Source organism: Cibotium barometz, chromosome 48, assembly GCF_041138505.1.
Source record: "Cibotium barometz isolate CiBa-2024 chromosome 48, ASM4113850v1, whole genome shotgun sequence".
Lineage (NCBI taxonomy): Eukaryota > Viridiplantae > Streptophyta > Polypodiopsida > Cyatheales > Cibotiaceae > Cibotium > Cibotium barometz.
The window spans coordinates 30,658,356-30,672,129 of record NC_141093.1 but is presented as its reverse complement, the minus strand read 5'-3'; the positions used below and the strand labels follow the sequence as shown (position 1 = coordinate 30,672,129).

The 13,774-nt window shown below is 43.8% G+C and overlaps 1 protein-coding gene across 1 annotated transcript in view; it reads left to right on the top strand.

Moving 5' to 3' along the window:
* LOC147611065 (methionine-tRNA ligase, putative / methionyl-tRNA synthetase, putative / MetRS) overlaps positions 1–13,064 on the top strand; it is a 46,976-nt gene extending 33,912 nt beyond the window's left edge. The window contains exons 5-17 of the mRNA XM_086785712.1: positions 8,376–8,606; positions 8,724–8,867; positions 8,952–9,042; positions 9,433–9,539; positions 9,778–9,892; positions 10,020–10,138; positions 10,240–10,305; positions 10,468–10,596; positions 10,694–10,834; positions 10,960–11,080; positions 11,167–11,411; positions 12,366–12,467; positions 12,563–13,064. Of these exons, the coding sequence (XP_086641838.1) occupies positions 8,376–8,606; positions 8,724–8,867; positions 8,952–9,042; positions 9,433–9,539; positions 9,778–9,892; positions 10,020–10,138; positions 10,240–10,305; positions 10,468–10,596; positions 10,694–10,834; positions 10,960–11,080; positions 11,167–11,411; positions 12,366–12,467; positions 12,563–12,793 (1,842 nt within the window). The 3' untranslated portion in view covers positions 12,794–13,064. The remainder of the gene's footprint in view (positions 1–8,375; positions 8,607–8,723; positions 8,868–8,951; positions 9,043–9,432; positions 9,540–9,777; positions 9,893–10,019; positions 10,139–10,239; positions 10,306–10,467; positions 10,597–10,693; positions 10,835–10,959; positions 11,081–11,166; positions 11,412–12,365; positions 12,468–12,562) is intronic.
* The last annotated feature ends 710 nt before the right edge of the window (positions 13,065–13,774 follow it).

Genomic DNA, 13,774 nt, shown 5'->3' with positions numbered 1-13,774 from the left:
AAATGGATCCTCTTGAACTTAGCACGACAGTTTATCGAGCAATTGTTTAGACTGTACGGGTTACCGCAGAACATAGTTAGTGATAGAGACTCTTTACAAGTGACTTTTGGAGGCTTGTTTTTGAGAAGTTGGAAACAACTTTGAATTTGAGTTCCTCAGATCATCTTCAATTTGATGGCCAGACTGAAAGAGTGAATCAAACTTTGGAGGATATGCTTCAAGCATATGTCCCCAAAACACAGAGTTCATGGGAGGATTATCTTCCTATGTTAGAATTTGCATATAATAGTACTAAGCATATGAGTACAGGTTTTAGTCCTTTTATGCTCATGTATGGTTTACAACCTAGATCACCTGTTACAGTGGTATTTTCAGGACTTTAGCATGATGCAGCACGTAATTTTCTGCAAGATATGCAAGAAATGTTACAAGTTACGAAGGAATCTATTAGAAGTGCTCAAGACAGAGACAGGTTTTATTCTAATAGACATCGTTCACCCAGAGAGTTCTCTGAAGGTCTGAAGGAATGATGGTGTATTTGCGAGTTCCGAAAGATTCTGAGACTTTACGGACAGGTTGATCTCCGAAATTATCTCCTAGATATTGTGGATCATTTCGGATTACACGACGGATTGGTTCAGTTGCATATGAACTTGGATTTGTCTTCTCATGGGAAAGTTCATCCCGTATTTCATGTTAGTAGACTTAAGGAAGTATTAGGTGGAACAGACCATTTAGTAACTTAAGAAATCATAGAATATGACATTTGTTCCACACGAACTAGAAAAGATCCTTGGATTTCATGAAAGATGATTGCGTAATATACTTCTCATGGAATACAAGATCAAGTGGAAGGATCGTGTTGAGGAGGACACTACATGGGAGACATTGACTACCCTTCAGAGGGACCCCGGGTTTTTAGTGAGCTCAGGAGTGAGCTCTTAGAGGAAGGGGAGTATGTCATATGCACAGTGTGTATCTACCGTGTGCTACACGCACACACGACTAGCTTCGAGACTTGGGGAAGCTTGGAGCTAGGTAGGTTGATTGGCGAGTTGGGCTAGGGATAGACTAACGGGCGGGCACCCAAATATGGACGGGTGGGCGTCCAAGTGTGGACGTCTGGTGACTGACCAAGAGTCTATAAAAGGGTGGCCAAGGTTAGTCAATAGTTCATAGAGTCTCGCGTGTCTTTGTGAGAGCTCTATGGTTAGGAGCCTAGATCTAGTGCAGACGTGCACCTGCTTTATGCAGCCAAGGTCGGGAGCAGTCTCGAGGCCTGCGAGGGTAGCTTCGTGGCGGTATGGGATGTCACGAGGTAGAGATTGGTTGGCACGTCCAACTAGTTAGCTCATCTCGTGGCTCGGTGGGGACAGCCAAGACTTGAGGGCTTGCCCACGGTTGTCAAGGTTGGGAGGTGAGTCAGGCCTGCACCCCCTTCAAGTTGCTTGGTTTGTTTTGCAGGTTTCGAGTCTTGTAATAGGAGTATTCTACGAGGTGATCCTTTGGGGATTTGACAGGATCAAAGAGGGTTATCTCATGAAAGATAATTGCCTATGTGTGGTGTCTGACATGAGGCAAAAGGTTTTGGATGAGTGCCATGCTCCTCCATATGCTGGTCATAGAGGCATAATGCCTACTACGCACATGATTGAGCGGTATTTCTTTTGGCCAGGTATGTGGAAGGACATAGAGACACATGTACGTGCATGTATCACCTGTCAAAAGGTAAAATTTGATAGCCAAAAGGCACTAGGTTTGCTTAAGCCACTTCTTGCCAGTCAAAAAGACTATCAAAGTTGAGCATATGGTTAAAACATATCTTGCACAAGTGTTCAAGCATCATGGAATGCCGAAGTCCATTGTGGGGGATAGAGATTCCAAGACTACAAGTCTCTTTTGGCGGGCCTTATTTGATAACATAGGCACCAAAATTGGATTTCTCATCAGCTTAACACCCTTAAACGGATGGGCAAAGTGAGGCTGCAAATTCAGCTGTGTTGGATCTCTTGAAATGTTATGTCGTGGATTAGAAGTCTTCTTGGGAGAAGTATTACCGCGGGCCGGAGCCCAGTGACACGATCATTGAAGATCCACTAGAAGTGGATGAACTTGAGGAGATTTTGCAGCCAGAGCAGATTGTGTATCACACACAAGGAATGCAAGCTTGTTGCAGGTAAAGTTGTCGGAGGTTACTTTGTGAAGTTTAAGAACTATCTTTCCATTGATGCTAAATGGGTAGATGAAGAGTTCTTCAGAGATTGCCCGCATGTGCTTCAGACATATTTGGATGCTTTTCAATTGCGGACAACTGTTTAGAAGCCAGGAGAGATGTCCACCCAATTGGTTCACCCGTGCTTTCTCATCATGTTTGTACATTGGATTGGTGTCCATGGCAGTTGTATATGCCGGGGATTGATGCCACTCATGTGATACTGTGGACTTAGCTTTCCGTTGGGACTTGTGCCTCTATGTACATGCCTGGAAATGCCTCGTGGATTGGTGTTCCATTGGGTATGTACCTTGTGTACTTGCATGGAGCACGTGTATTTTGGTATAGTCTCATGAACGGAGATTGTCCATACCAATGCTGCATTGCATAGCATCTTTACGTGCTTGCTTGCAATTGAAATTGCAAGCAAGCACGTGTATTTTGGTATAGTCTCATGAACGGAGATTGTCCATACCAATGCTGCATTGCGTGGCATCTTTACGTGCTTGCTTGCAATTGAAATTGCATGTTGTTTTCATGCTTGCTTGACCAATGTGTAGTTCCGGGTAAGGGGACGCCCGCTCACGAACCGTGCGTGTGAAACTGTCTGCTGACATTGTCACATGCACTCTGCACCGTAGTGCATGGTGACAAACTAGCTCATCATTAGCAGTGCAACATCTGTACATTATTAGAACCCAGCAGGATGATATTTGTTGTATGCCGTGACCCCATTGTATATCCTCAGTCCAGGATAAGTCAGGCACGAGCTACGTAGGTCATTCTCAGCCATAGTCAGTCAGTCAGTCTAAGTTCCTTAACCCACTTAAAGAGACGCATTCATGCATATACAGTCAGTAGAAACCTTAGGGTTTGCATTAGAAAGCATCCTGCATATTGCACATCATTCATGCATAGCATCTAGACCATTGCAGAACCCCAGATATCATCCAGTATTTATCTAGGATTTTTATGGTATTTTTTCCATCATTTTCAGCATTTATGCATCATCATTAAGCATTTAATGTTTATATAGCAGTTGGCCAGCATCTAGTGCCAACCGACTAGCAACATCACTAGTATAAATAGAGGCTTTGCATAATCATCTATTCATTCATCTCATAATTTAGTCAAGGAGCATTCAGGTGGATCCCATTCAGTCTTGCATCCACCTCAGATCCACGCGTTTTGGAGAAGCGTATCATCCTTCAGCAAGAGGAGCATCAACGCTTGGGCATTCAGCCCTCCATCAGCAAATGCATCAATCAGCATTCAGCCATCAGTTCACAGCATTCAGCCATCAGTTCACAGCATTCAACCATCAGTAAACCTTGCGTTTTTTGCGTCCATGCAGTTTTCAGCATTCATTCATTCATCGTTTTGCTCCAGCCACTTGGTGAAGGTAAAACGCAACATTCTCATTCATTTACAGCATTCATATACAGTCTAGAACAGTCCCAAACAGCCCCTCTCTCAGCCCTAGCTTTGCATCCCTCCCTCATACCATTGGGAAGAGTGCATAGGCTCGAGATTGGACATCTTTGGTGTTTCTACAGCAGTGTACAGTTCAGCCCAACACTTTGTCTTCAGAGGTCTTGCGTTTGGCTTATCGTCAGTCACACCGTCAGTCTCTTTAAAGATAATAAAGTAGATACTATCTCGGTAACGGGATAGGGGGCCCTTCAGTGGGTAATTCGGGACCCCATACGGTGTATAGTTCTCATATCTCTCTCTCATATTTCTCTAAAGTTTGAAGTATTAAAGTGGATTGCTAAACTCGCGAAACTCAGGATACAGAAGACAGTGTGAGCATTTGTGTGACAGGATTCTCCAATACGAAGACTTCCGCTGCATGTTACAGACATGGTTATGTGGCATGTGACAGGTGGTAAGGATTGGTCCTAAACCTAGCCTTAGGAGTTAACACTAATTTATAAGTGAGTGTGTACACACTTCATTAAGTTTTGGACGACCAAAACTCACTTATAAATAACCAGCCTCGTGTTCACCATTGATGTCTCGAGGTGGACAAAACCCGATGTCCACCGCCCAGACCTTATCCCCTTTTTACAAAGGGAGTAACCAGCCATGTGTCCTTTCTAGCTTGCTCCACAAAGCACCTGCCGAGTGGACAACTCGCCGCTTCACTCTTCCCTCTCTCTCTAGAAGAAGGCGCCGCCTTCATGAGGCCATTTGGGCTGTATTTTCTGCACTTTCTCCTTCCCAACTCCGTATCTAAGCTTGCAAAGATGTTTTCCAAGCTTCCAAGAGTGTTTCCGGGTGCTAATCACTCTTCTACACACTCCCAATGATTGAAATTCAGCAAAACAGCTCTCTTTCTTGCCATAATTTTTGGTTTTTTTGTTGAAAACCTTAATTTCAGCCTTCCTTTCTGAAGTTGAACCATAGGGGAAGCTTTCTGAGGGTTCCCTTCATCCTCTTGAAGACTTTTGTTGCGAAGAATTGTGACAGATCGAAGATTTCAACACTCCAAGCACTTCCATTGTCATCAACTCTACTTGCAATTGGTAAGCTTTTATGCTTGAATATGGAAGCAAGTAGTAGAAGGGAGCAACCGGATTACAAAATCACATACCTTGCGTAGTGTTCTCTTCACCTACGTGCTCTCTTGTAGATTGTTGCTACCATGTGTTGGTGGAACAATAGAGAGCAGATGGTAGGGAACATGGGCACTTAAGAGGGTAGTGTGAGTTGCAAGTCAACCCGACAACCACTTGTTTGCAACACTGTATTCATATGCATTGGTATGGAAATCTAGTTAGAAATGCCCATGACACTATGTACTTGATTCTCCCAAGATCAATATAATTTATTTGAGGGAGGGGCCGGTTGTTCTGGCTCATTGTGTGTCTCTTGTCAATTGAGCAAATTACTTCTTGTATTGAGCATGTGTCTGTCCATCAAATCTTAGTGTATTTAAGTGTATTGATTAGCATTGTGTTCAACCAAGTTACAGCTTCTGAGTTGAGGGTAAAACCATAGCTTGATGTAAATCTCCTCGTGTTTCGATCTCCTCCCTAATATGAGTCACTCCAACCGTGGAGTGTGATTCCATGTGTCGTTCCCTCTCTAGTAACATATAAGAGTTCAAGATACTTCGTAGATACTGCAAGATCCGCAATCCTGCGTCCCAATTAGTCATCAAAGGCGTCTGCATAAATGAGCTCAACAGTCCCATCAAGTCCAATCTGGTGTTCAGCAACCAAATCAATGATCCAAACTGCTTCTGATACAAAGAGTCATCAACTTACTCACAAGGATCATCAATTGTAACTTTGTATGCCAAGTCCTGGGAACCTGTTGAAGACCACGCAAGGCCTTCTAGAACCTGTAAACCACCCCCTCTGAACCCGAAACCTCAAAGCCTGGAGGCTGCTCAACGTACACCTCCTCCTGCAAGTCACTATCTGCCACTTGCTTAGCTTTCCTACAAGTCCCCTGGGAAAGAGCTTCCTCAACTGCAAGAGGCTCTTTTTCTCAAATGATACGAGACATCAAAGCATAGTTCACCTGTAAAGGCTCCTCTGACTGACGAACGCAAGAACTGGAATGTTCTTGCCTGCTGCCATCATTTGGCAAGCCATCCACCATCTGGTCTCGGAAAGCATGCCACTGCAACGTATGCACATGCAAGTGGTCATGACGAAACTGCTACACATAACCTAATTGAGAACCTGTACGAGAGAGTTTTGAGAGTTTGTAAATCCCATTCTCCTCTCCGCCTTCCCATACAACCTGGCTTGTTGCTTTGTCCCGTAGAGCAACATAATGCTCCTCAAACTCCACCCATACACCAGTCTTGCAAACCTCATGAACTTACAACAGATGAAAACCAAGAGATGGGACAAAAAGAACCTGGGAGGAATGCTTCCCCCCTCTGCCATCGGGAATGATCTCTAACCTTCCCTAACTGTGAATAGGGATGGTGGACTCGTCACCAAGAAGGATGTGCCTCTGAAGATCCTGTAATAACTCTTGAGAAGGAGTCATGTGCTTGGAAGCACCACTGTCTAGAATCTAGTTCCGAGTGTCCCTAGTGGTGAGTCCAACCGCCTCCCTGCTCGAAGAAGATGAAACGCCGACGTCCATAATCTCCAAGTACACAAAAGCTGGAGTCTTCACGGTTACTGCTGAGGAATCTTCACCTTGTTCGGTGCTCCGCTTAGGACATTTTCTCCGATAGTGGCCTTTCTCGCCACAATTGTTCCAGGTCCTCTTTGCCTTCAAGGCGTCATGATCCATGTCGGGCTTCTACTCAGAAGACTTCGCCTGCGAAGACCTCCCTTTGCCCATACTGCGGCCTTTCGACCGCTGGCCAGTTAAGGCCTCAGAACCTCCGCCCTGTGGAGGGTTTGTAAAACGCTCTTCTTGGTCCAAGACCATAGGCACAAGCTCCTCCCACGTGATGGTGCTGAGCCTGCCGCTAGTGATCAAAGAGGAGTAGAAAGCTGAGTACTGAGAGGTCAGATGAAACAGCAAAGTGTTGGCCATGTCCTCTGAAGATATCTCCTTCCCAGCTTGAAGAACCTCTTGTTGAAGAGCTTGCAACTTGTTGATGTGTTCTCGCATCATCGAAGACTTTGTAGGATCCATCACCCGTATCTGCGCTTCCAAGGAGATCCGCTTCATGGGTGATACCCTCTTATACAGAGAAGCCAAATGTTGCCAAATCCCTTTGGCCAGCGTCATATGTTTTATATGATTAATCACATGTGGTGTGCAATTAAGGAAGATGAAAGAACGCACACGGGCATTGACACGATCCCACAACTTTGCCTGAGCCTCCCGTTCTTTCCGAGTAGATGGTAACAGCTCCCCGTCCTCCAACTCCGGCCTTGGAACTCCAACAATAATGAAATCAGCTAAGTCATAAGACTCCGACAGCAACTAGGAGTCCACGAATGGGAAAAATCCTCCTGTTGGCTAGAACAACAACCCCACCCCCCCCCACAAGGCGGGCACACCCACAACAAAGGCCCTCTGTGAGATAACGTACAGAGAAGAGATGATTGCTAACATACACATGGTGCTAGTACGAGTGTTGCACTTGGCACAGATGGTGCTAGCACGAGTGTTGCAGCTGAGGCAGCGGGGGCAGAGGATGGGGATGAATCGTTCGACTGGGTTACGACTTCTGAGGCGTCCGATGTTGAGGATGAGGATGAGGCTATGGAGTTGGATGATGGAGAGGAGGATGACTAGGCTTCTAGAGTCTAGACTCTAGTATCTACTTAGTACTTAGTCATTCTCAGTTTTTTTATAGGTTCATTTATGGGCATGTCACATGTTGACATTGGACATTGTTGTAGCTATTAGCCCATAGCCGTCAGTTTTTTTAAATGTATTGTCACGTGCCAGATTGTCAGTTGCCTTGGCCAATGGCCATGGCCATGGCCCATGTCACATTTGTGATTTTATGGATTGCTACTCTCGAGTCTTTAGACAATCTTTTTGGTTACTTGTAATTTGTGCTATGTGGGCTGGTGAAACTTGGGTGTTAAGTTTTAACATGTCTCAGACTTCATTTTGACATATGCAAATTGCAATATCTTGCTTTTATTTACAATTTTGTAAGTCTAAGTTCAAGTTGACATGCTGTTTGGTGAAAGTCTTAACGCGTTTCAAAAACCTTTTTTTATGAAACTCCTGGCTACTATGTGCTCCACTTTGATACTTGCCAATACTGCGAGATTAGCTGCGTTCCATGCCACTAGCTGGCTCATTATCTTCTCCAAGCATTGATATTCTTTCTTTTGTGTTGGACTTCTTTCCTGAGTTGGGCTTGGCGTTTCTCTTCCTCCTACGTTTGTATCCACTTTGATTCTTGCCAATATTGTGAGATTAGCTGCGTTCCATGCCACTAACTGGCTCATTATCTTCTCCAAGCATTGATATTTTTTCCTTTGTGTTGGACTTCTTTCCTGAGTTGGGCTTGGCGTTTCTCTTCCTCCTACGTTTGTATCATTCTTCATGCTTCTCTTCCCACTGAATGGGGTAAGAAAGTTCTCTTGTTTCTGATGAAAGCACTCTGTCTCCAATCGGGCCTGGGCAGCTGGCCATAAATATGGGGCCCGTAGAGAGAGAGAGAGAGAGAGAGAGAGAGAGAGAGAGAGGTTTTATTATCGACCTTTCAATCATGCAGATCTGCAGTCATAGTCCTAGCATCAAAGAAACTGAACATTTGTTTCTTGATCTTCCGAAACTCAAAGATCAGTTAGAAGATTATGTGAATAAGACTTCCACAGCTGGTGGTTGGAGTGCAAACTCTATCCAAACAACAAATGCTTGGATCAGAGATGGACTGAAGCCAAGATGTATTACTAGGGACTTAAAGTGGGGTGTGCCTGTACCTTTGGAGAAATACAAGGATAAGGTTTTGAGCCTTTTAACTAACTCCTTTGGTAATTGATTCTTTGGGTGGTTCTGCTCATCATATTCGGATCAAGTGAAAATTTCTCTTTGACAGCTTATTTGTGACTCAATTATACAGGTGTTCTATGTCTGGTTTGATGCTCCTATTGGTTATATATCTATTACTGCAACATATACAACTGATTGGGCAAAGTGGTGGCAACCGGAAGAAAATGTAGAGCTCGTACAATTTATGGGGAAGGACAATGTCCCTTTTCACACTGTGAGGTTTTCATAACCCTACTCTAACGAATTGTGTTGCTCTGTTCGGTTGGTCTTTCCATGTACTAATAGAGTTTTTTATCAGGTCATATTCCCATGCACTCTACTTGGCACAGGTGACCCGTGGATCCTGATGAGAACTATAAGTGTGACAGAGTATCTAAACTACGAGTCAGGTTTCTCCCATTCTCTTGCTTACAGCCAGTAATCTGGGTTTTCTGGCCTGCCTCTGTCAAAAGGCAGTTCCAAGTGATAGATAGTACTTTTGGCCGAGGAACCACTTTCAAAAAATTAACAAAAAATAAGAAAGTGGTTTGCTCTTCTCACTCTCTCTCTCTCTCTCTCTCCACCATCTCTCTTCGTCTAGCCAACAAAGGCAGGCCACTTATAGAGTTCCTTTTTTTGTCCAGTTTTCTTCCGCATTGACCGTGCATAGTGTAAGTTGCAGAGATAGTCGGAAGTTGATTTGTGCAGTCAAGCATAGTGACGCTGGTAGAGTTCCGATTTTAAACGCAAATTGATGGTTTGTCAAGCTGATTCCTTCAAACCTGCTGATTATTGTGCAGGGAAGTTCTCCAAAACAAAAGGTATAGGCATATTTGGAAATGATGCCAAAACAACGAGCATTCCAGTTGAAGTATGGCGCTACTATCTGCTAACTAATCGCCCTGAGGTACTGTTAGCAGCTTCAAACTAGTATGGCCTCAGGGCAAAGCTCTTTGTGTACTTTTTCTACACCTCTACCGAGGGCTCTTATGCTGATACAGACATACGAGCCTGTAGTGGAAATCATTATTGTGGTTCAAGGATGTCTCACTTCAGAGGGTAGGCTTTATCAAGTTGACTGGTAATGGAGGGGTGTGGATCGCAGTATGCGAAGCTGAAACTTATTACTGGCTGTTTGGGTGCAGGTTTCTGATACTTTGTTCACATGGTCTGATCTTCAGGCCAAGCAAAACAACGAGCTCTTGAAAAACCTAGGCAATTTTGTGCATAGATCTCTTTCGTTTCTCGCTAAGCCTGCAGGCAAGGGTTTGAGATCTGTCGTTTCTAGGCAACTTATCTCATTTTTGGGGGAAATTATGTGTGTGTGTGGTTGCTGGTTGTCTTGCAACCGTTGATTTTTGAATTGGATTTCTGCTCTCTCTGGTAGGCGAGGGTTATGATGGAGTGATTCCAGAAGCTAAGGGGGCAGAGGAACATGCCTTAACAACAGAACTGGTGTCAAAGGTACAGGAAAATGTGCTGCAGTATATCGAAGCAATGGAAAAGGTGAGCAAACATGTCAAATGAAAACCGTGTTTGACCTAGAAGCTTCAATATGCTTTGCAAGTGGTTAGTAGTGTCTCATAGTAAGCTTTTCTGTTCCACAGGTTTCCCTAAAGAAAGGGCTCAAAATTGCCATGAATGTTTCCAGTCTTGGCAACCTGTACTTGCAGGTCACAATCTTGAATCCTATATATTCCCAATCTCTATGGTGTATGTATCTTCTACTGACACAATCTTGAATCCTATATATCCCGAATCTTGAATCCTATATATTCCCAATCACTTTGGTATACGTATCTTCTACTGACACTGTAATGGACTACTGGAAACAGGATAGTAAGTTTTGGAAGCTCTACAAAGAGGATGCAGCAAGTTGTGCCATAGTATTGAAAACTGCTACTGGGCTTGTACTTCTGCTAGCGATTCTTCTGGAACCATTCATGCCCTCCTTCTCTCGCAAGGTACATTCTTTGTAGCATGCTCATGATTTCCGTCACTGTATACCATGCATAGACTATGCTTAACAGAGAGCTTCCTGTTTATGATGGCTGCTGTCAGGTGCTTGCCCAGCTGAATTTGCCTCCATCAACCCTTTCGTTATGTGAAGAAGCTGGGGACCTTCAGAAGATCAGTAAGGTGTATGAATTAGTGCCTAGTGGTCACAAGATTGGAAGACCAGAGCCCTTGTTCTTTGAACTGGTAGGATGCCTCTCATTTTTTAGATGCGCACACGTATTGTGAACTGGGAGGATGGTGTCTCGTTTGTTAGACTGTTTACATGTAATATGTTTTCATCTTACACTATCTTTTTTTTCCTGGAACAGAAAGATGATGAAGTAGCAGAATACAGACAAAGGTTTGCTGGAAGCCAGGCGGATCGCGCAGACAGAGCGGCTGCAGAGGCAGCTAGCCTCTCAGCAAAAGTCAAAGAGACTACCCTTACTGGTGAGAAAGAAAACTTGTGATTCTGAGAATATATCAATTTATAGGTTTGCATGATGGACAATGCTGAAATTCTGTGGTGCTGTCAGGGGCCGATGGAGTTAAGTCTGGGAAAGGCTCAACATCAGGTTCCAAGAAAAAATCTGATGCAAAGGAGTCCAAGGACTCACCTCTTGATATAGCAAGGTTAGACATCCGTGTAGGAGTGATAAAGAAAGTGCAGAAGCATCCCGATGCCGATTCTCTGTACGTGGAAGAGATTGATGTGGGTGAATCCACTCCCAGAACTGTGGTCAGTGGTTTGGTGAAATACATTCCACTGGAAGAGATGCAGGTGGGACTTCTCTACCTAGCTTTTTTGTTGAACGTCCTAAAAACTCGTTTACATTTAGAATAGATATGTATGTAAGGTTTCCTAACCCTTTTTACGAGCCCTCCCTGTAACTTGTGTTTATGGGTGCTAGGGCATGAAAACCAAACAACTCTTTTCAGGGTGTAACACACATAATGCCATGGTGGCATTTTTGGAATCTAATGTCTTTAATGCCTTTTAAAGTCCACTTTATTAGCAAGGATTTCAGTGACATGTTGGGACCTGTATAGCAGCAGTATAAATCTTTCTTACTGGTTCAGACTTGGAAATTGCTTGCCCATCTGCTTGGAATTTATTGCTTTGAATGTAATCCAGCTGTTATCCCCTCATTGGTACTACCTGCATGCATGTTCACAAGAGACTCTCTCTTTCTATGGAGTGCTGATGTAGCGGCTTACACATCAAGCTCCTAATGGAGAGATCCTGGGTTCAAGTCACAGTCCCCGCACATTGGTGCTGTCATATCATGTGATCTGTTCGCTTGGCTATGATGTTAAAAGACTCATCATGATTGCTGATGGGTGTGTAGTCCAACTGGTAGAACTGTTGGGCCCTTGTGCGTGGACCTGCGTTCAATACCTGTGTGGTTGACGCTGGGTGCAAATCTCATTTGATTTTGACAGCTCAGATGCCTCTCAGACGCGACTTCTCAGGTCAACCCCCCAAAAAAAGGACTCTTCATGATCACTCTCTTTTTCTTTTCTTGTGTTTTCTTTGCTTTGTGTTGGTTTGTTAAAAAGTGCAATTATTCTCTCAAGTTTGAAGCTTGGATATATTTCAATCTTATGAACACATAGTTTATCACAACTGGCTAACTTTCTAACAATGTTGACCCATTGTGTACTTTCGTGGCTTTAATTTTAGATTTTACTAACATCAAGAGCCATTTCTTTTTCTTCTTTGTTTGTGGTGCAGGATCGAAGAGTGTGTGTGCTTTGCAATCTGAAGCCAGCTACTATGCGAGGAATCAAGTCCCAAGCAATGGTCCTTGCTGCCTCAAATGCTGAGCATACTAGTGTAAATTGTTGATCACCCACTTTTCAAGTTGCTTGGTCATAAGATATTCCTCCATTGTCATTTGTGTCCACAGCTTGTTTTAAATTTTTTTTCAGGTAGAGCTTATCACACCTCCTGAGGGTGCCCGTGTAGGTGAGAGGGTACAGTTCGATGGGTTTGATGGAGAGCCTGATGATGTGCTAAACCCAAAGAAGAAAATATGGGAAACTGTTCAACTGGATTTACATACAGACAGCAAGCTGGTTGCCTGTTACAGGGACGTGGCATTTACTACCTCTTCTGGTGTTTGCACAGTGTCTTCCATCATCAATGGCTCCATCAAATAGAAGGGCCATGTCTCTGTAGTTTTTCTTCTATTCTTCCTCTTCTCTGTTTTTGGGCTATTGTCTGCTTGTTAACAAGCAACAGGAGGAGGGTTTAGCCCAAGTTATTTTTTTGACTGATGATTCTCAAAGCTGATTTTGACTTGACTCAGCTTCTTTTTATCACTGTAATGTGCTCCTCGGAGCAATGGAGAGGATGGAATGGCAACCCTTGCAACGGGATTCTTATGATACATAGAGTAATGAGTAATGTATGGAAGAGCATGCCTCTTACAACATGGCATCTCTCTCTCTCTCTCTCTGTGTCGCACGCGCGCGCACGCGCGCGCACACACACACACACACGTACCCCAATGCAGTATAAGACAACTATATGCGCACATGCTTTGCTTGCTCCTTTTATCACTAATTTTATTTTATTTTTGTACTTGCTTAAGACAATGGCTCTTTAATCTGACCTCTTTTCCTTGAACTTAGTGTTTCCTAGATTCATTGTTTGGATTAAATGCCCCTAGTGGCACCTCACAATCATTGGTCTCATGGTGTGAGCAAAGCAGGTTTTTGTCGCAAGTTTCATATAGTTTTCTTGCTATTAGGAACACATTTATGCTACTTGGACGCGTTTGCTTTGTGTGTTCGGGCCTTTAGGAAATACAACCAGGCCTGCTTGGATGTGTCTCCTCCATCAAAGGATGTTGATTTGTGAAGCCTAGTTTGCAATCAAATCAAAGACTGCCTTTGTTGGGTGTGTAAACTGTGCCCCTTTGTTTCTTTCTTTCTTTGCGAGTGCTGGTGTGAGTGACAACTCAAACGTCACAATTCTTGTGAATGTTTTCTTTGGTCAAGGGCTCTTTGGGAGATCAACCTTTCTGGGTTAACGAGAGATAAGAGGCTTTAGTGATTGTGTTTATATTCTGGGGTCCAGCTTTCCTGATGTTGGTGGTGTGTTTGTCTTTGGAAAGTTTTTACCTGCCCATCACCCAT